The 19,689-nt window shown below is 35.6% G+C and overlaps 1 protein-coding gene across 1 annotated transcript; it reads left to right on the top strand.

Annotated features, from left to right (window-relative positions):
• The first annotated feature begins 7,247 nt into the window (after window positions 1–7,247).
• Window positions 7,248–15,622, top strand: LOC149407226 (auxin response factor 6-like). The gene is made up of 14 exons (XM_089612128.1): window positions 7,248–8,068; window positions 8,547–8,659; window positions 9,192–9,290; window positions 9,370–9,426; window positions 9,509–9,667; window positions 9,762–9,846; window positions 11,179–11,269; window positions 11,567–11,731; window positions 11,818–11,940; window positions 12,215–12,290; window positions 12,418–12,565; window positions 12,670–13,931; window positions 14,076–14,266; window positions 15,030–15,622. The coding sequence occupies exons 1-14, from the start codon at window positions 8,011–8,013 to the stop codon at window positions 15,232–15,234; spliced, it is 2,832 nt and encodes a 943-aa protein (XP_089468254.1). The 5' UTR covers window positions 7,248–8,010; the 3' UTR covers window positions 15,235–15,622.
• The last annotated feature ends 4,067 nt before the right edge of the window (window positions 15,623–19,689 follow it).

Genomic DNA, 19,689 nt, shown 5'->3' with positions numbered 1-19,689 from the left:
TGAACGAGCGGTGAAGCAAGGAGCGGCGGAGCAAACCTGGTCGGCTTCTGGGAATCGCGCGACAGAGAAGAGAAAAGCGAGAATCGAAGGAAATTATATTCGAAGTTTTACATAATTTTGGGGATTTATAATATCAAGGACGAAACTCGAGTCTAATATGTTTAAACCCATCAGTTGCGTCACGTTTGCCACCATAATATATTTTCTCCATGAATAAAATGGAGGCAAATCTTCCGTCTCTTATTTTGGTAAATACATATTAGACGCGACATTTTCAATAGACGCGGGAAATCGCCTCTACAATAAGATGAATTTAACAAAAAACGGGACAAATTTCGCTGTCAAAATTTTGAAAAAAATTATATTTGGACACGATAACTCGCGTCTATATAGTTTCGTTTTATGGAGGTTTCAAGTCTTACCAGCAGTACGAGCTCATGGATTCGAAGGCATTCTTGAAGGAACAATACATATTCCAACTTTGTTCATAGAAACTGTGGTAGATCCAAGCCAGACTCCAATTCGTCAACCTAATCCTGAGTTTTTAGAAATGGACAAGGTACGATCAATTCCTCATGAGTTGGGCAATCTCCTACATCTCAGAATCGATGCTCGAACATGTCAATCGCTGTCGAAGCTCATCAGAGGTCTAGTTCACAATCGAGCGACTCAACTTGACTTAAAGAAAAGCTAAATCTCTGCAATTGTGATTTTCCAAACTATGAAAAACCTCTCGCTATCGATTGAGGAGTACATCTTGAAGATGAAAGTCTGGCGGACAACTACAACACATTGGGAATTTTAGTCAAATGATTAATTTTAGTTAAAATAGCATCTAATTATTCAAATATTGAACAATAGTCCAACTCGAGTCTATGTCTCTCATTATATGTCGCATGTTTTTTGTCTTACTTTGAACTATTTTTTTAATTAGTAGATAATTAAGCTAGAAATTTAATGTTGTGAGTTTAAATGAGTTATAGGCCTAGTCCATGATTATATTGAAAGGGTCTACTATATAATTCGATATTTGAAACATTGATTAAAAAGCAAAGAGTAAATGGCGGCGAAAGTCCATAAAGTTTCAAGAAACAGCTAAGTTGGTCCCTATTCTTTTTTTTTTACGGCACAAGTCCTTCATGTTTAGTTTTAGTCATGCCGTTGATCCCCAACCCCATTTGAGCGTCAATTTTTGACGATGTTACAACAAAAACGTTAGTCTTAACTGACTGTGGGTTTTAAGTCGCAATTTAAAAATAAAATGAAATAACCCCTTGAGCTTGAATTCAAGTTTTTGATGGAAGAGGAAATAGTGCCTCTCATGTAGAGCTCTCGGCTCTTCTCAGGCCTCTGGAGCTGAACAACCGTGACTCGACCGGCCTCGTTGCATTGGATTCCTTCCCAGCCTCCGTCGCAACAGTCCGTTCCGATCCACGTGGAGAGACTCTCCGTCGTGTCCTCGGAAATCTTGGCCTTGAATCCCAGAAGAGCAGACCTGTCTGAGTCAGAGCAGACCGTCGGGGTTTGAGCCAACGAAGCGGCTGAGAGTGAGAGAAGCAGAGAAAGAACTGTTGCCCATTTCACTGCTTTCATTTTTTGGATGTGGGTTTTTCGGTCGGAGCTTGGGATCTGAGAGAAAGAAAGAGAGAGAGAGAGTCTTATTCTGGGTAAAGTGAGAAAATTTGCAGACAGAAAAACATGGGGTTTGTTATTTCTATATCTCTCTCTGTCTCTTTATTTTCGTTTTCACGTAAAGAGTAAGATATAATGATGAGAAGAGATCCCCTCGGGATTGGGCGATCCCCTCGGGATTGGGCGATCCCCTCGGGATTGGGCGAATTGCCTTTATCACGTAGAGAGTAAGCTAGTCGGAGCTCTCCCGAGCTTCACGAGGCCCGATTCCCTGAGCTCCGTCGATCTCTCCGACAACCGTTTCGACGCCGGCGCTTAGAAGTTCTTCGCCAACCTGTCGACCCTGCAAAAGCTCAAGCTCTCGAACAACCAATTGAAGTTGGACCTCTCGGAGATCAAGCTGCCGGACGGGATTTCGATCGTCAATCTGAGCTCAAATCAGCTTTCGGGTTCGCTCTCTCGATCGTAAACAACAAGACGAGCAGCTTCTTGGAGGTTCTAGATGTTTCAAGAAACCAGATTTCGGGCACAGTCCCGGAGTTTAAAGAAGGAATGAGGCTGAGAGTGCTCAACTTGGCGAGCAACAAGATCGGCGGACCATTGCCCGAATCGCTATCCAACCTCGCCAATTTATTTCATTTTATTTTTAAATTGCGACTTAAAACCCACAGTCAGTTAAGACTAACGTTTTTGTTGTAACGTCGTCAAAAATTGACGCTCAAATGGGGTTGGGACCAACTTAGCTGTTTCTTGAAACTTTATGGACTTTTGCCACCATTTACCCAAAAGCAAAACTACATAACTTTTATTTATTAACTTACACTGATCGTGCATATTTGTTATTCGCAAACCATCAAACTTTAATTCATTAATAAGCATGTACGCCTCTGAGGTGTCAACCTTAGTATTTAAAAGCGACTCTTTCTTTTTCTTTGGGTTAAATTAGACTAATCTTACTATTTTTATATTTACTCATATTATTTTAAAAGAAATTTGTTACAATTAGTTATTTTATTGGATATTTTAAAAAAAGTAGCTCAAGTTTTATTTTATAAAAAAAAAGTTGTACAAAATAACCATAAGAAACTCATTTATTAATAAAATAGCAAAAGTTTCAACTTTTCAACAAATTAGCAAAATTTACGTTTTCATAATTTTTTTGATAGCTAGGATTAAAATTTTTGACGATTATTATAAGCAATTTATCACTATCAAAAAAATTAATCTTGAGGTCAATTTTTTTTAAAAAAACCAGATTACTGCACATTTTGGCTATTTCACTAAATTAAGACAAACTTTGGATTTTTTACAAATTCATAACTTTAAATTGACTATATAGCTACATCACCCTTAAAAAAAATAACTCACTAATTCGGATTAGAGTTAGTTAATTTAATTTATTGCAGACTTGTGGGTTAGTTTTTTTTTTTTTTTTTTTTTTTTTTTTTTTTAATAAAATGAAACTTGAGCTACTTTTTAAAAGGGAGATAGCCTAATGGGTTAATGGCTGAATTGGGGCATATTTAAAGCGAGTATTTGTTGCAATTAGTCAATTCTGTGTCTCCTTTTAAGGATTTAGCTCAAGTTTCATTTTATTACGAAAATAATCCACCAGACCGAAGTAAATTAGTTAATCTAACAAGGTTAATTAATTTACTTTGGCCTGAAAGATTATTTTTCAAAGTAAATTAAATTAACTTAACTAATTAATTAATTTACTTCGGTCTGGTGAACTATTTTCTTAATAAAATGAAACTTGGACTATTTTTTAAATGGAGGGTGGAATATTAGGCTATTGACCTAATTGCCCATATTTAAAATGATCCACTTTAAAAATCTAGGAGTCAAAGTTATTTTCAATTCTAAATGAGAAAATTTCGATTAAACAGTTAATTAAACTGGTGTGTCTTGGTTGCTGGCTGAAATGCCGATATGTCTTGATATTTAATTAGTAGTTGATGGGATTTGTTATTGCTTTACTAAAAATATATTAATTCAGTTTTGTTTTTAAATATTGATAAAGTTTAAGACGAAAATAATAAAAACAATAACAATAATATCAAATGATGATGATGATGTTTATTGAAAACCAATACATGGATGAAAAACCTAAAAATAGAATAAGAAAAAAATAGTATTGAGGTTCAGGTTTCAGGGTCAAGTGTGCGTCACGTTTTAGGGTCGATTGAGGCTAGGGGTATGAAGAGTCAAAGTTCGCTCGAAGGCATGTGTTCAACTTACCAAAATAGGGGAAGATGTAGCGGTCTCCAGAGGAAATAGACAACATAAGGAATAGTTGTTGTGTCGTCAAGGGGTTGCAAGGGAGGGCTCATGGTGTGGTAGAGAGAGAGAGAGAGAGAGAGAGAGAGAGAGAGAGAGAGAGAGAGAGAGAGAGAGGCGGGAGCTAGACGTATGGAGGGGAATGAGTGTCATTATAGTGAAGAGTGGCAAAGCATAAAAGGTGGATGGGAGAGTAAGCCAAACATGGAGATGAGAGAGAGAGAGAGAGAGAGAGAGAGAGAGAGAGAGAGAGAGAGAGAGAGAGAGAGTACATAATATATGTATTTCGTCCGAGAAAAGGTCTTAGGTGGATAAGTTTAAGTGCATCATATACCCACTCTTGATCAAGTTGATGATATTCTGAATAAGCCACTAGCCACACCTCAGTTTAATACACTTAGGTCTAAGCTCACCGTCAATGCTGCTCGAAGGGTGTTACTAGGATCAGTAATGTTCTAAGTGATTTGGCAAGTTGGTAGATCTCATATATTCAACACATGTATTTCGGTGCATTTTGTTTGACATTGGTAACTATTGCTAATTGAATTTTGACATCTTCAAATGCTTTTTAAAATAAACGTATGTGATTTCTAAATCAGTGAGTTGTGGTTAAATATAGTAGTAGTCTAAACTCCTCACAAATTAAGCAAAATGACTATTTAGGGAACTAAACATGAGTTATTAGTCGAGGATCAGAGTAACCTTGTTTAATATGAAAGATATAATTTATGATTGATTAAAAATCTATTAATATTACTAATATCGAGTAAATAATTATGTCTTAAAATTTATTCCAATTAAATAAATAATCTTGTCAATATTTTAATTAATGTTATAAATCATTTTTAAATATAACAAGAGTGTATGTCTTCATAACCTTATATATTGTTATGTTGATTGGCTGTTTTTGTGCGTTGGCAAAATTATTTCCAAGATGTCTCTTGTCTTACATCTTGGTATGACACGTGTTGTTTGGCAAGATCGTGACAAATCCGATTCTGTTTCTATTCTGCGCAAGTTTGAATTTTTAATTGATACGCTTTCGGAGTTTTCTACATCGAATCAGATCAAGATGATCAATATGAAAACTCTACTTAGACATCTATTGCTATGTTTCGACTCCTACAAAGAGACAGTCTACCCTTAGGAGTCTGGTTATACACTTAAGAGTTTTTGTGAAAGTATTGAGCAAAAACACCTTTGTTCTTGCGTGGTATAAACTTTGTTTTGTTCTTTCCCATCATTGTTCTTGCGAGTAACAGAGTTGATTTGTATTCGCGATATTGTAGATCACGTACAATTATAAGCGTTGATCAACCACGAGTCAATGAGTTGAGTCGAAGTGAGGGGACACAGATTCAAGAGGAGCCTGAGTTGGAATTCACTAGGGTAGTTTTGAAGTACGGATATCTGAAAGGTGATCATTAAGATTGGACCAAGTTGTACTTATTCTACCCTTGATAGTGAAGTTCTTTTCCACCAGAAGTATCATACCACTAGACGTAGGCTTGATTTTCCGAACTGGGTTACCAATATTGTGTTACCAATTCTGTTTATTTACAATTTTTAATTGTCTTATTAATATGGTAAATCATGGCTGTTACTGAACTTGTTAACAACAACATGGAGACATCACATGATACACAGTTTTTCATAATATATCTCTTTCAGTAGAAACACCTTATAAAGAACTGTAGACGCATCTAAATAAATAATTTGCGTATAAAATTAGACCTAAATGTGATCAAAATGATTAAACGGTTAACATTTAATTATAATTGTAGCGGTTAATCATTTATTGTTCAAAACGGTTAAAGATTTGACCAGTTAACCGCGCGTTTAGAATGTTTAACCAATCAACTGTTAGGTTAAAAAATTTATTTTTTTGGTGGTTGGTTAATTGCGGCTAAAATTAATCGATTGGTTAATTTTGACGAAAAATAGTTAAAATGTAAATTGATCGATTAATTAATTTTAACTTGTCAAAATGTCCACCTTTACTTTAGATCATAATCATTTTTACCATATTTATTTAATTTTTTTTAGTTTAAAACTATGAGATTATTGCTTAAAAATCCTCAAAGATACGCATCATGCAATTGGTGAATTAGTATCATGACATTGACCTATGAAATTGATATATTATATTAAAATACAAAGCATCATGGCATGTGTTTCGGAATAGTGGTACCAAGCTCAAAGCTAGACAAGTTTCCATCATAAAATCCTAAGTTGCATTCCAAAAGTCAGGCTAAAATCATAAGCTTTTATGCAAAAGCTATAGTTCATGTCTTTCTTATTTAGTTTTTGTATTTTCTATTCCTCAATCTTCAATCCTTAATCCAAAACAAAACTATGTACAAAAGCAATTGATAATAGCCAAGTCATTTTCATAACTTTTACTCTCATATTTAGCAAGTAATAATCCAGGTTCTTACTATATTAGATTGTATACAGAACTCACATAATTATCAGAATATATGTTAGATCCTGTGCCTTTACCAAGATTAAAATAAAAACTTGCTATATTCATTCACCTCATGACCTACTTGAAGAATAGCCAGTTCAAACTTTTTCAACAAAGGAAATAAAAAAGAAAGAAATAATCAGTCTAAGCTTTGGCAGCCAGTTAAGTTGAGATCTCTATAAGCTCCAAAGAATAATAGATACCAAGATAAGGATGTACCTAAGAAAAAAGAAAAGAAAAATCAAAGCCATAACTAATATTTTTTATATTTTTTTATTTTTTGCAATAAAGCCATAACCATTTTACCCCCCTCAATTATCCCAAGTTTCCCAACCATTTTCTCTTCCAATATCTTCCCTCAGATTCATTCATTTTACAATTTCGTACAATCAATAATTCAGTGATCCCAATTTGATTTTAGATGGGAAATTCCCAAAAGACTCGAATTCAGACTTTACCAAAAGCATATAAGATGAAATTCCCAAAAGCCCAAATTTCTTCCCCAAAAGTAATAAAATGGATAAAATTGATAAATGAATGATGACTTTGGACTAGATATAGATAGATACAGCTAGGTAAGCTAATAAGAGCAAAAATCTAGGGCAAAATATTTAAGTCCTAGATTTTGGTACAGAACTTGGGTTTTATTTATTTATTTATATATATTTTTATTCTCTCTCCTCTCTTTTGTTATTGCTTCTGACAGCCATCCCTATGGACACTACCCCACACACACTCTCTCTCTCTTTTTTTTTCTCTTTCTCTCACATGAAAAAAAGTGACAGCCAGCAATAATTACCACTGTATTAATTGACGGTAGACCAAAACCATACAATAAATTTTTTAAATAAAATAAACATAGACCCAATAAAGCTCACCACCGAAAAAATCTCTCTCTCTCTCTCTCTCTCTCTCTTCTCTCTCTCGAACACACACACACTCAGCTTCCGAAGCAGAAACCTTTTCGTTTTTCATTTTTCATTTTATTATTCTTTATTTCTCTTTTTGGTCTCACCGCAGTCAAATCCAAGCGAACGAGAGCTTTCGAAGAATGCGACTTTTATGGTTCAAGCTCTTCTCGGCCAACTCACACGAAGTACGGACTTTCTTCTTCTTCTTCTTCTTCTTCTTCGTCATCGTCGTTGCTTCTGAAGCTCGCACTCTGTTCCGCTGCGAGATCTGAGCGATTCTAGGGTTTCGCGGGACTCCCGAGCTTCTCAATTCGGCGGAGGGACTTCGATTTTCCTAGGGTTTTCTTAGCTTCTTTTGCTTCAATTGGTGTTCTCGGAGCTCGGTTTTAATGGCGCCTAGGGTTTGGGGAACTAAGATCTGGCTCGTATGAGGGCGAGGGATTTCGTGTTCTGTATCGGTACTGGTTTTGGATGATTGGTAGGGTTTATTGTCGTTGCTCTGGTCCAGGGGGGTGGGTGGGTGGGTCGGCTGTTCTTTCAACCGCCATTTCCGTGGTCGAGTTGTACGGACGAGGAGTGGGAAGTGAGTTTCACGTGAATGTGGTCTGATAATAAGGGTAAACGAAACAGTGCTGCGAAAAAATTAACTGTTCGTTTGGAAATTAGTTTGCTCTGTTGTCTTGTTTGTTAGTTTCGTTGTTTCTTTTGGTTTGTTGAAGAATGAGACTCTCTTCTTCCTCGTCCTCCTCCGGGTTTAATCATCAGCCGCCTCAAGAAGGTAAGTCATTTACTTTTTCTCTCGAATAGGTTTCGCTTTGAAATTTAATTTGTCTTTTTCCTTGCAATTTGGACAAATTTTATTGGCTCTTATGGGTTTCCAATGAGTTGGGCTTGATCGTGCATGTGTAAGCGTTGACTTGGCATTGACGCTTGCTTTGACTCGTTTAGTGATTGTCGGTGTGTTGATTTTTGCGGTTACTACGTTACTTAGTTTGTTTATTTTTAGTTACGAATTATAGGTAATATTGAAGGGATTTCATTAGTAACTATAAGTTGTGATATCTCATGCATAAGCTCGACTTAATCTTTAAGTGGTTGAATTTGAACCGCATTTACCTTTTCTTTCTGTAGTTAGAAAATAGTTAATTGGTGGATCTTTTGGATGAAATGCTTCGCTGGATTTTATGCTTTGACAATAATTATATTAATAATAATTATGTCCTGCTTTTTAATGACATAATTGGAACTATTTGCAGGGGAGAAGAAATGTTTGAATTCTGAGTTATGGCATGCTTGTGCGGGTCCTCTTGTGTCTTTGCCTCCTGTTGGAAGCCGTGTGGTCTACTTTCCCCAGGGTCATAGTGAGCAGGTTAGTAGAGTTAGACCAATAAGGCGACTATGATATCATTACTATAGAAAACATGTGTTATATAAACTCTCAGTGATACATATTATAAACTGAATTTTTTAATTTGTTTTTCTATTTTCAACCTTCCATAGCATTGTATGTCCGTAAAAGCTTATACCTTTCTGTGAGCTACCTTAACGGCTAAATTATTAGGATAGAAATGGAAATTTTGTTCTTTATAGATAGTTTATGCATATTGTGAATGAAATGTGACCGGAGAAATGGGGTTATTTTTGGAGATATGATAGTTCATTAGGGCGGGTGTAAGATTCGGATCTATTGTGTGCAACACGTTCGGACCAAAAATCTTAAACCGAATTACAACTGCTAAAGGTGGACATTTCTCCTTTTAATTTCTAATGGTTAAAAAAGGGAAGAAAAAAAGAGAAGATGAGGCACATATGTTTGGAAATATTAGTTTATTCTGATTCTTGTTTTGCTGAAATTCTTGTCCTGCCTGTAATTTGTATAGATTTTACGTATTTCTTCACAGGTTGCTGCCTCTACAAACAAGGAAGTAGATGCTCACATACCCAATTATCCCAACTTACCCCCACAACTAATCTGCCAGCTTCACAATGTGACTATGCACGTGAGTACATCTAGTTTTACCATGTTCGTCGACAGTTTCCCCTCGCAGATTTCATGACGTTTTAGTATGTTATGTACAGGCTGATATAGAGACTGATGAAGTATATGCTCAAATGACCCTGCAACCTCTTAGTCCGGTACATATTATTTCACGTCCTGTGGTTTCTTCATTGGAATTTTATAATTTTCCTTATTTTTTTACAAATATTTCTTTTATAGCAAGAGCAAAAAGAAGTCTACCTACTTCCCGCAGAACTGGGTACTCCAAGTAAACAGCCAACAAATTATTTCTGTAAGACATTGACTGCAAGTGACACTAGCACTCATGGAGGATTCTCTGTTCCTCGCCGGGCAGCCGAAAAAGTCTTTCCCCCACTTGTAAGCCATTCACATCTATTTCATTAATTTATTTGTTTTATGTGTTCCTGTTTAAAATTGGCGAGTTAATTATCTAGTTTTGGACTTTCTGTAGGATTACTCTCAGCAGCCCCCGGCTCAAGAGCTAATAGCGAGGGATCTTCACGACAATGAATGGAAATTTCGGCATATATTTCGAGGTGCATTTCATTAACATTTCCGAAAAGGGTACTGTAATACTCCTGTAGGTATTGAAGCCGTGAACAGAACACGTTACAATTTATTAGGAAAGTGGCCTGCCCATTTTAGAGACAGACGTTCACACTGATTTTTCGCAGAAGTCTATTCATTTTATTAGTTATTGAGTTCAGAAATTATAATAATGTAAATGCTGGAAAATTGTGAAAAATCCACTCTATTTTTGTTTTATAGGCAGAGTAATATCCTCCACTTAAGTTAAATAGTTTATTTGTCCAATTTTATGTAGAAGTTCTAAAGGAAAAAAAAATGCAGCTAAATTGTTCTAATGAGCTCATTTATCAAATGCTATTTGAAAATAGATGATAGCTCAATGGTAATGGGTTCGGTTCAAGTTGAAGATTTAAAAACAAACAAAGTTGAATTGTTATCTTGGTCCCTAATATTGTAGTTATGTTTCTTTATTTTGTTTTTGTTCTCATTTTTTCAGCATAACTTTCATGATAATGTTCTGTGTAAAATAGGTCTAAGACAGAATCTGTGTGCATTATCAGTTAAAACATAATCATGAAAAAGTAATTCTGATAAGGTAATGTTGTGAAGGAGATTTACTCAAGGAAACAATAATGACTTCTTATTTAGGGAAGCGATTTGACTCATTAATTCGGTGTTATATGCATATTTTCCCCTTTAGCACTGTATCTTTACAGGTTGACCATTAGTAAACCGGTCCCTTGTTTCCTTAACCAAAAATATTTGTTGGCCACATTGTATCCAGGCAGTGTGAATTTATATAGGGATCTCCTTGAAATGTTATATAGTGAGTGGAACACATAATTTTTTTTTGTAGATAAGAGTCGAGTTGAATTCCTGATTACCTAGTCAAAATGGCAATGGCTATAAAACAGTTTGGGGAATACTTTTTAATATCTATTTGATCGTTTATTGCGAGGTAATCAGTCATATGGCAATGAGGCTATAAAAGGAACTTTGGAATTCTTTAATTTTTTTAATTTTTATTTTTTCATTTATTGAGTCGGAGAGTTGTTTTAAATTTCTTTAAATTGCTTAATAAATGTATAGTTAAACGCTTTATTTCTGTGGACTTGCTCCCAGATAAAGCGGTGGAGTATTGGGATTACAATACAAGTATATATTGGTTAAATTTGCAGAATTATATATTTTCATGTAATTTTTTGATGGATGACCTCTTCAAAACAGACAAACTGAATAATGTCAGATTGTGGATTTCTCTAGTGACTTCTAAAAAACAAATGCAGAGTAGAATTTTCAATTTCAACTTCTAATTTTCTCTCTGTTGAATGTATGAGCAGGTCAGCCCAAAAGGCATCTTCTTACAACGGGATGGAGTGTATTTGTTAGTGCGAAGAGACTCGTTGCTGGTGATTCTGTCCTTTTTATCTGGTTTGGGTTTCAACATTCTTATTCGTTTGTTTCTACTGCATCTTATGATATATTTACTTCTACATTTTTAGAAAATAAATTACAAGGCTAGTCTGCATGAATCATAACTCCATTATGAGGAGAGTTCTCAAATTAATCCTGATTCTCAAAACCATTTTTCATAAATCATTGAAAAACTTTACTTTACATTTATTTTCTCTAGAAGTTGAAATAACAATTGTTTTGCAAACCCCAAGAGGTTGGTCTGTAATTTCCTTGCTAATATTAAGTTTCCTCTTAATCCTTGTCTGCCACCAGGAACGAAAAGAACCAGCTTTTATTGGGTATCAGGCGAGCGAATCGTCCCCAAACTGTGATGCCCTCATCGGTATTATCCAGTGACAGCATGCACATTGGTCTGCTTGCTGCTGCAGCTCACGCAGCAGCCACTAATAGCCGGTTCACCATATTTTATAATCCTAGGTAAGGCACTTGTATTACAAATTTTATTTTATTTTATTTTTTTCTGTTTTTTTTAGTTGTCAGACAACAAGCTTTTCCTTTTGCAGGGCAAGTCCGTCAGAATTTGTCATACCTCTGGCAAAGTATGTCAAAGCTGTCTATCATACAAGGGTTTCTGTGGGCATGCGGTTTCGGATGCTATTTGAAACTGAAGAGTCAAGTGTTCGTAGGTAGGTTGTATTTAGCTTCTGCTTATTGTTACGATGAGTACAAAATGTTCATTGCCAATCATATTTTTAAGATCCCAAAGAAGCTACTAATGTTAAGGCTGTCTCTTATATGTTAGTATAACTTGATACATAAGTAATTATAAATGCATTTTACTTTCAAAATGCATTTCAGCAGCCAACGTGTCTCCTTTTATATGTTTATTATTTGAAATGAATTATTTTTTAGACGCAAGTGTTGGATACTTTGTTTACTTGGTTTTATCCGCCTGGCCAGATACATGGGAACAATAACTGGCATTAGTGACCTGGATCCTACCCGCTGGCCGAATTCACATTGGCGCTCTGTGAAGGTTTGTACAATTTTGGTGATTGGATTGATTGATATCTTTAAATCAAGGGCTTCCGTTGATAGAATTAGCTCAGCTGCGATAGACACACCCTGCTAAAACAAATATCTGGTATCAAATATCGAAACAGGTTGGCTGGGATGAATCCACTGCAGGGGAGAGGCAGCCAAGAGTCTCCTTGTGGGAGATCGAACCATTAACGACATTTCCAATGTATCCGTCCCCGTTTCCCCTTAGGCTGAAGAGGCCGTGGCCAGCGGGTTTACCATCTTTCCATGGTATGTAATTGATTTTCATTTCCTCAGATTTGAATAACCAGCCTCATGTTCTCGACTAAAATCTGTCTGTTTTCCTCGTATTTTGTTATAAATGCATAATTCAGCTCTTAAAGATGGCGATATGGGCATGAACTCTCCTATGATGTGGCTTCAAGGAGGACTTGGGGATCCGGGCCTCCAACCCTTGAACTTCCAAGGTCTCGGGATGGCACCATGGATGCAGCCAAGGCTTGACGCTACGATGGCGGGTCTACAACCCGATGTGTACCAAGCAATGGCTGCGGCGGCGCTGCAAGAAATGAGGGCAGTGGATCCCTCAAAACCTTCGGTGCAGTCTCTTATGCAGTTCCAGCAGCCACAAAACGCTGCAACCAGCCCTGCGGCTTTGATTCACAGGCAAATGTTGCCACAGTCCCATCCCCAGAACTCTTTCCTTCAGAGCTTCCAAGAAAACCAGGCCCCGGCCCAAGCCCAGGCTCAGGCTCAGGCTCAGGCTCAGGCTCAGGCTCAAGCTCAAGCTCAGGCTCAGCTTATGCAACAGCAGCAACAACAGCAACAACAACAGCAACAGCAACAGCAACAGCAACAGCAACAGCAACAACAACAGCTTCAGCGTTACCACCCATATAATGATCAGCGCCACCAACAAATTCAGCACCAACAGCAGAACCAGCAACAGCCACAACAGCTTCATTCACCACAGCAATTGCACCAGTTGTCAGTTCAGCAGAATATTCCGAATGTCATGTCGGCTCTCTCTAACTTCTCTTCCAGTAGTCAGTCCCAGTCTCCATCTCTTCAGGCCATCCCGTCCCCATGCCATCAGCCAAACTTTCCTGACTCTGTCGCGAATCCCATCTCCTCATCCGACGTTTCCCAAATCCACAGCATGTTGGGTTCGTTGTCCCAGAATGGGATGTCTTCTTCTTCAATGTTACCCAAACAAATTTCAGTTGAGCCCCAGATTTCATCTGGGTCAGTACAGAGTGTGCTGCCCCAGGTAGAGCAGTTAGGACCGCCGCAAACAAACGTTTCCGACCTCACTGCTCTGCCTCCGTTTCCTGGAAGGGAGTACACTGCGTACCAAGGAGCTAATGATCCACACAGCAACCTTTTGTTTGGGGTTAACATTGATTCTTCGTCTCTCATGCTGCAGAACGGTATCTCAAATCTGAGAAATATCGGCAGCGAAGAGAATGATTCACTTTCAATGCCGTTTGATTCTTCAAATTTTTCAAATCCCACAGGCACTGAAATTCCCCTTAATCCGGACATGACTACTTCGAGTTGTGTTGACGAATCCGGTTTCTTGCAGTCTTCCGAAAACGGGGATCAAGTGAATCCATCAACCAGAACCTTTGTGAAGGTAATCTGCATTTCATCTTATTTTCTTATTCCCTCCTGGAAAATGCAGTTATTTTGTTACATACTTGATTTTCTTCCTCTTGACGGTGCTTAGTGTTGCTTGTTGTCCACATTCATGTTGGTTTAATTATTGTGATTCTGACAGGTTCATAAATCGGGGTCCTTTGGGAGGTCACTGGATATATCGAAGTTCAGTAGCTATGATGAACTACGCAGTGAGCTCGCTCGTATGTTTGGCCTTGAAGGCCAACTGGAGGACCCTCAGAGATCAGGCTGGCAGCTTGTTTTTGTCGACCGGGAGAATGACGTTCTTCTCCTCGGTGATGACCCTTGGCAGTAAGTCCAACTGTTATTCTTGCCCACATTTCTATTTAGGCTTTGCTCGCATTTCATATTTCATAAACAATCCAATATATCCTTAAGGACTAATTGCTTGTTGAAACCTTGCTCAAGTAAATGGTAATTGTTATTCTGCAGTATACGTGCCTTGGGGGATTTGTTAATGTGAAAATGGAAGGCTAGGATTATTAGGTTCTGCATTGCGCTGTTTAGAAGGGTTAAAAAAATTGAGTTTGCACTGAAATAGCAATGTGATAAAAAAAAATGGTTCAAACCGACCAAACTATAAGGCAAGGTTGTTTAGTCCATGTGGAATGGTGTTTGCAGTGCGAGAAAGTAATACAAGGTTAGAGTGCTAAAGATGATCCAAATTGTTCCTCATTGCAAGATTTAATTCGTGGCTCGTCATTTACTGCAGTCTTTCACACTTGTTCGAACTTTTAGGTTTTATGAAGACTTGTTTAGCCACTTTGTTGCATGTTTATTCTGGATTGTTGGTGGATGTTTCTTTCCATCTAAATGTTGTTTTCGAACTCGCATTGGATTGTATGTCTTCACTTTCACACATGCAAATACATGTATGACTGGAAAACGGTTCTGTTGAACAAGACATCAATTCCATACATTCATAGGTTTACATATTTTGGCCGCTGTCCCGAGTGTTAACTTCACTCCCGAGAGTGCCGTACCTAATTTTGAGCACTCAGATTGACTAATCAGTTGGTGGTCTTAATAATAATAACGATTTTGGTTTTTGCAGGGAGTTCGTGAACAACGTTTGGTTTATAAAGATACTGTCTCCACAGGAAGTACAGCAAATGGGCAAAGAAGGCCTAAACCCTGCAAGTTCCGTCGCGAGCCAGAAGCTTTCCAACAGCTCAAACGCTTGCGACGATTACATCAACCGACAAGACATGAGAAACACCACCACCGGGATTGCTTCCATGGGCAACCTTGACTACTAATTCCGGCGGTGCTTTTTTTCTCTTTTATTTTATTTTCCTTTCCTTCCATTCCCTAAGCGGTATTAACTATTTTAGAACCTTCCCTTTCTAATGTACGCTTAAAAGCATTCTTTTTACGCTTTTTCGATGCCAGTGAGGATGTCAGTTATTATTGTAAATTGAAATAGAATACCCCGGCTCCCCGTGTCTCTTCTTATCCACTTATATACAAACTTTAAGAACTAAAGACGGTGTCCCTCGAGAGTGGAATTCTGGATGGCACTTCGGTTTCTATCTTGTACTGTAATTTATAAGGGGATTTAGTTACTTCTAAATTGTATTGAATGAACTCGAGAACACTGTAATGATGTCTTAACTTTGGATTATCTTTTCTAGGCATTCATGTTCCTGTCCGAGATAAACGTAGTTCCAAGTATTTTTTTTTTATTTGATTTTTATTTGCTCGGTTGGGGTTGATACATGTTACACGTTGATTAAAATACATGTGAAACTTATGTGAAATTTGACGGTTAGTCTGTGTAGTGTTACTGTCTTCATGCCTTTATGTTGCTTTGCTTCACACTTTTTTTCGCATTGTTGGACTGATGGATAAACTTCCAAAATCTATTTAGGTCTATATGATTCAGTAGTATTATTAGAAGAAATTTACCAATATTCCGCGCCTTACTCATTGTCCCTTATTTTACAAGTTTTATAGTTTATTATTAGAAGTCTACCAATATTCTGTTACTTATTAATGTGCTTGAACCTTATTTACAAATTTCTTTTTATTTATAAAATTATTCAGCGCTTCCTAATCATTTTGTGGTTAATTATTATTATTATTTTTACTTACTGATATCATGTATTCTCGTTCCAAAGATCACCCTCATCTTCCCCAAGAGGTAATTAACCACTGCCACAAAACACACAGCCAATTTCTCCATCTCCATCCTCAATCCAATTGCCCAAGAATTGTGGTTAGCTTTGTCTGAAGTCTTAATTTCCTAAGCTCCAAGCACCACCCTACTTAACATCCTACTACATTTTACTTGCCTCCGACATTCAACCAAACTCAACCTCCCCTCTTTCCAATATTCCCTTATATTCAACCATATCCATAGTCCAATTCTAATCCAGATTCCAATATCCAAATTCATGGAAGACTAAAATCAATAAAATTTTCACCAATTTGAAAATCCTCATCATATTTTGAAGAACCTCAAGACTCCCATGAACAACAATATAACCACAAAGAAGAAGAGTATGACCAACAATATAACCAACAATATTCCCATGAACCTCATCATATTTTCACCCAAGCTCTCTCTTTTTTTTTTTTAATTTTTATTATATTTTATTTTATTTTGTTTTTAGATAAATAAAAACAAGACGTTACTGTACAAACAAAGTTTTCTTTGAATTCCCCCAAATTCTTCTTCAGCTCTCTCACTCCCTCTCACTCCTCTCTCACTCTCTTGTCTCTCTGTGTGTCTCAGATACATGATAGCATTCATGCACAAGTTCTTCAAAGTTCAAACTAAATAACCTCCAGCTTTTTATTGATAATTTAAGGATTAGCTTTTTATTGATAATTTAAGGAGTTCCAGATATATTGATAATAACGTAATGATCCGAATGCAAACATGAGTTTGCGATATACACAAATTACAATCACAAAAGAAAGAGAAATGACTAAACTGCCCATACATAATAATAATAATAATCATATATGCTAAAATTTATATTTATACCACCACCACCACCACATAAATTATCACCAGCGTATTAAGACTCCTCCAACATCCGTTCTTCCTTGAAAACATGAAACTAGTCGGCCACTTTAGCTTTGAGAACAATGAGCATTCGGCCAAGGACTTCGGCCGGGAACATTATATCATTACCTTCTGCCGGCGATGGGCCTGTGCTTGTCCTTCGAGGAAGGGGCACGGTAGCTCCGAACCGGGGCCCATTTCAAAGACGAGCTTTATTGTCGAGGAGATATCAGATGAAGGACCTCCAGCGGCGGTATATATAATATAATAAGCCACAATGCAAAATTACTATTCATAGGCTATTCATTTTATTCTTAGCCAATAATATTATGCCACCTCACCTCATCTATCTCTCTCTCTCTCTCATTACAACGCACGGACTAAATGCAACCAAGAGGTAATGGATAACACGTGTCCCTACTTCATGTTCAAACAAATATGTGTGATTGTATCTATTCCAATTAAACAACAAATATATTGGATATATTGAATGAAATATTTGACCTAAAATTAAAGCTTTCCTTATGAATCTCATTTGTAAATTTATTCAATAAAATGTTTACAGTTTTGTAGCTCTTATCAAGAAAGAGGCACATAATAGAGTGGTGAAAAAAATATATGTATTTTTGGGTTAGTTTATTGCTTTTTTTTTTTTTTTTTTTTTTTTTTTTTTTTTTTTTTTTAAACTGCTCTTGGGAATGATCATGGTCACAAGAACAGAGAAATGTTGGACCTTGGTAAGAAGTTAAAAGATTCACTTGACCTTCTCTTTTCATGAACATATTTTAATTATTTACTGATTCAACTTCAAACACCACGTGCGAAGCACATGTTTCAGACTAGTATATATATATATATATATATATATATATATATATATACACACACACACACACACACACATACAAGGATGAAGTCAGGTATCTAGATTAGGGGGGCTAATTTGCAACAAAAAATTCCAGGGGGGTTGATTTGTAAATTTTGAGGGTAGAAAAATGTAAAATTAAATAAAATAAAAAATGGGCAAAAAGTGAAAAAACAAATTTGAGGGGGGGCTATAACCCCTTTCACTCCCATGTGGCTTTGTGCCTGTATACATATATATATATATATATATATATATATATATATACATACATATATATATATATATATGTTTATGGCAGCTAAATTATCAGATAATAAAAAAATAACTAAAGTTTAGTTAATTTAGTTTATAATATTATCATAGTTAATTTGATGGGTCAATTAAAAAAATAACCAACTTAAACGTTTGACACTAAATAGCCAACGTTTGGTAAATCTTAGGTAAATAACCACTTTTAGACATAAATCTTAGGTAAATAACCATTTTCATATATCAAACGTTTGTTATTTACCTAAGATTTACGTCTGAAAGTGACTATTTACATAAGATTTACCAAACATTGGCTATAGCAATATCAAACGTTTAAATTGACTATATAAATTAGGTAAATAGCCAATTAAAATGTTAGCCAAAGTTTCGTAAATCTTAGCTAAAAAGAGATGACGTGGCTTAATAAATGGAAGTGACTATTTACCTATTTACATATGTAAATATATGAAAATGGCTTAAATATAATTAATCAACAATTATTTGACCAACTAAATCATGACAATTTATTGTCAATAGGAGGAAATTATTTTAAAAAATTCAATTAATTCTTATTAATATAATTAATGACTAATTAACTATTATTAACTAAATGTTTGACTATTTTGCAAACTTAAAATTTTTATATGACTATATAACTATAAAACCCTTAATTTATTGTTGCCACATTAATCTCATTATAAAATGTTCAACAAATTATTACGTAGTTTATTATTTAAGTTACTTTGTGAACTATTAGAGATGAAAGAGTTAGCTATCTTATAATATTTGTATGGTTGCGCAATAATTTTAATTAAGGTAATCATTGGACTATTTCAAACCGTTTCTTCTTATATTATCGATTCGATAATATATTATTAGTCAATTTTATTTTAATTTCTGAAATCAATATCCAAACAATTAAAATCGTATTTACAAGATTCATATTTTACAAGTATCATTAAAACACAATATCACTTCAACAAATTAAAATTATTTAACTTGTATTTAGTGTTTCTAATGCTATTAGGGTTAGATTAAATTATTTTATTCTTTAAAATTAAAATTATTCACAGTTGAATGTATATTATCTTTTTTTTTAAAGAGATAGATCTCATTAAAATGATTATCTTTATTAAAAGGATTAAAATACTATAAACTCTATAGTTTGAGGACTTTTTTTTTCCTTCAAAAAAATAGTTTAATTAGGGGCCTACATGCCAATTTAGTAATAATAAGCTAGACTATTTGTACTAAAAAGTTTTGATTAAAAAAATGCTATCTCCAGGGATCTGATTTGATGAGGAGGTTTTTTTTTTTTTTTTTTTTAAATATATTATTAATTTTGTAGATGTAAATATATAATCGCCATAGGATGTGTGAAATAATTTTGGATCACGCATGAAATTGGGTGATGATTTTATAATCATGTGCTACGTGACTTTGAATCATACATAATTGGACATATCCTATTTAGTACATCACACAATAGAAAAAGGAATCATTGTGTTCGGTGTAATATCGTTTTCACTCTTCAGATTTATGTAGTTATTTATTCATTTTTCTTACCCATTTATATCTGGCACG

The sequence above is a fragment of the Urtica dioica genome, chromosome 1, assembly GCF_054948205.1.
Source record: "Urtica dioica subsp. dioica isolate 48M chromosome 1, U.dioica_male_clone48M_v1_H2, whole genome shotgun sequence".
NCBI lineage: Eukaryota > Viridiplantae > Streptophyta > Magnoliopsida > Rosales > Urticaceae > Urtica > Urtica dioica.
Note: the sequence above shows the minus strand (reverse complement) of the source record. Positions and strands in the feature narration are given on the sequence as shown.

Coding starts and splice junctions, on each gene's coding strand:
- LOC149407226 (XM_089612128.1), top strand. CDS start 8,011: ATGAGACTCTCTTCTTCCTCGTCCTCCTCCGGGTTTAATCATCAGCCG. Junction 9,847..11,178: donor ATTTCGGCATATATTTCGAG/GTGCATTTCATT, acceptor ATGTATGAGCAG/GTCAGCCCAAAAGGCATCTT. Junction 12,291..12,417: donor CACATTGGCGCTCTGTGAAG/GTTTGTACAATT, acceptor ATATCGAAACAG/GTTGGCTGGGATGAATCCAC.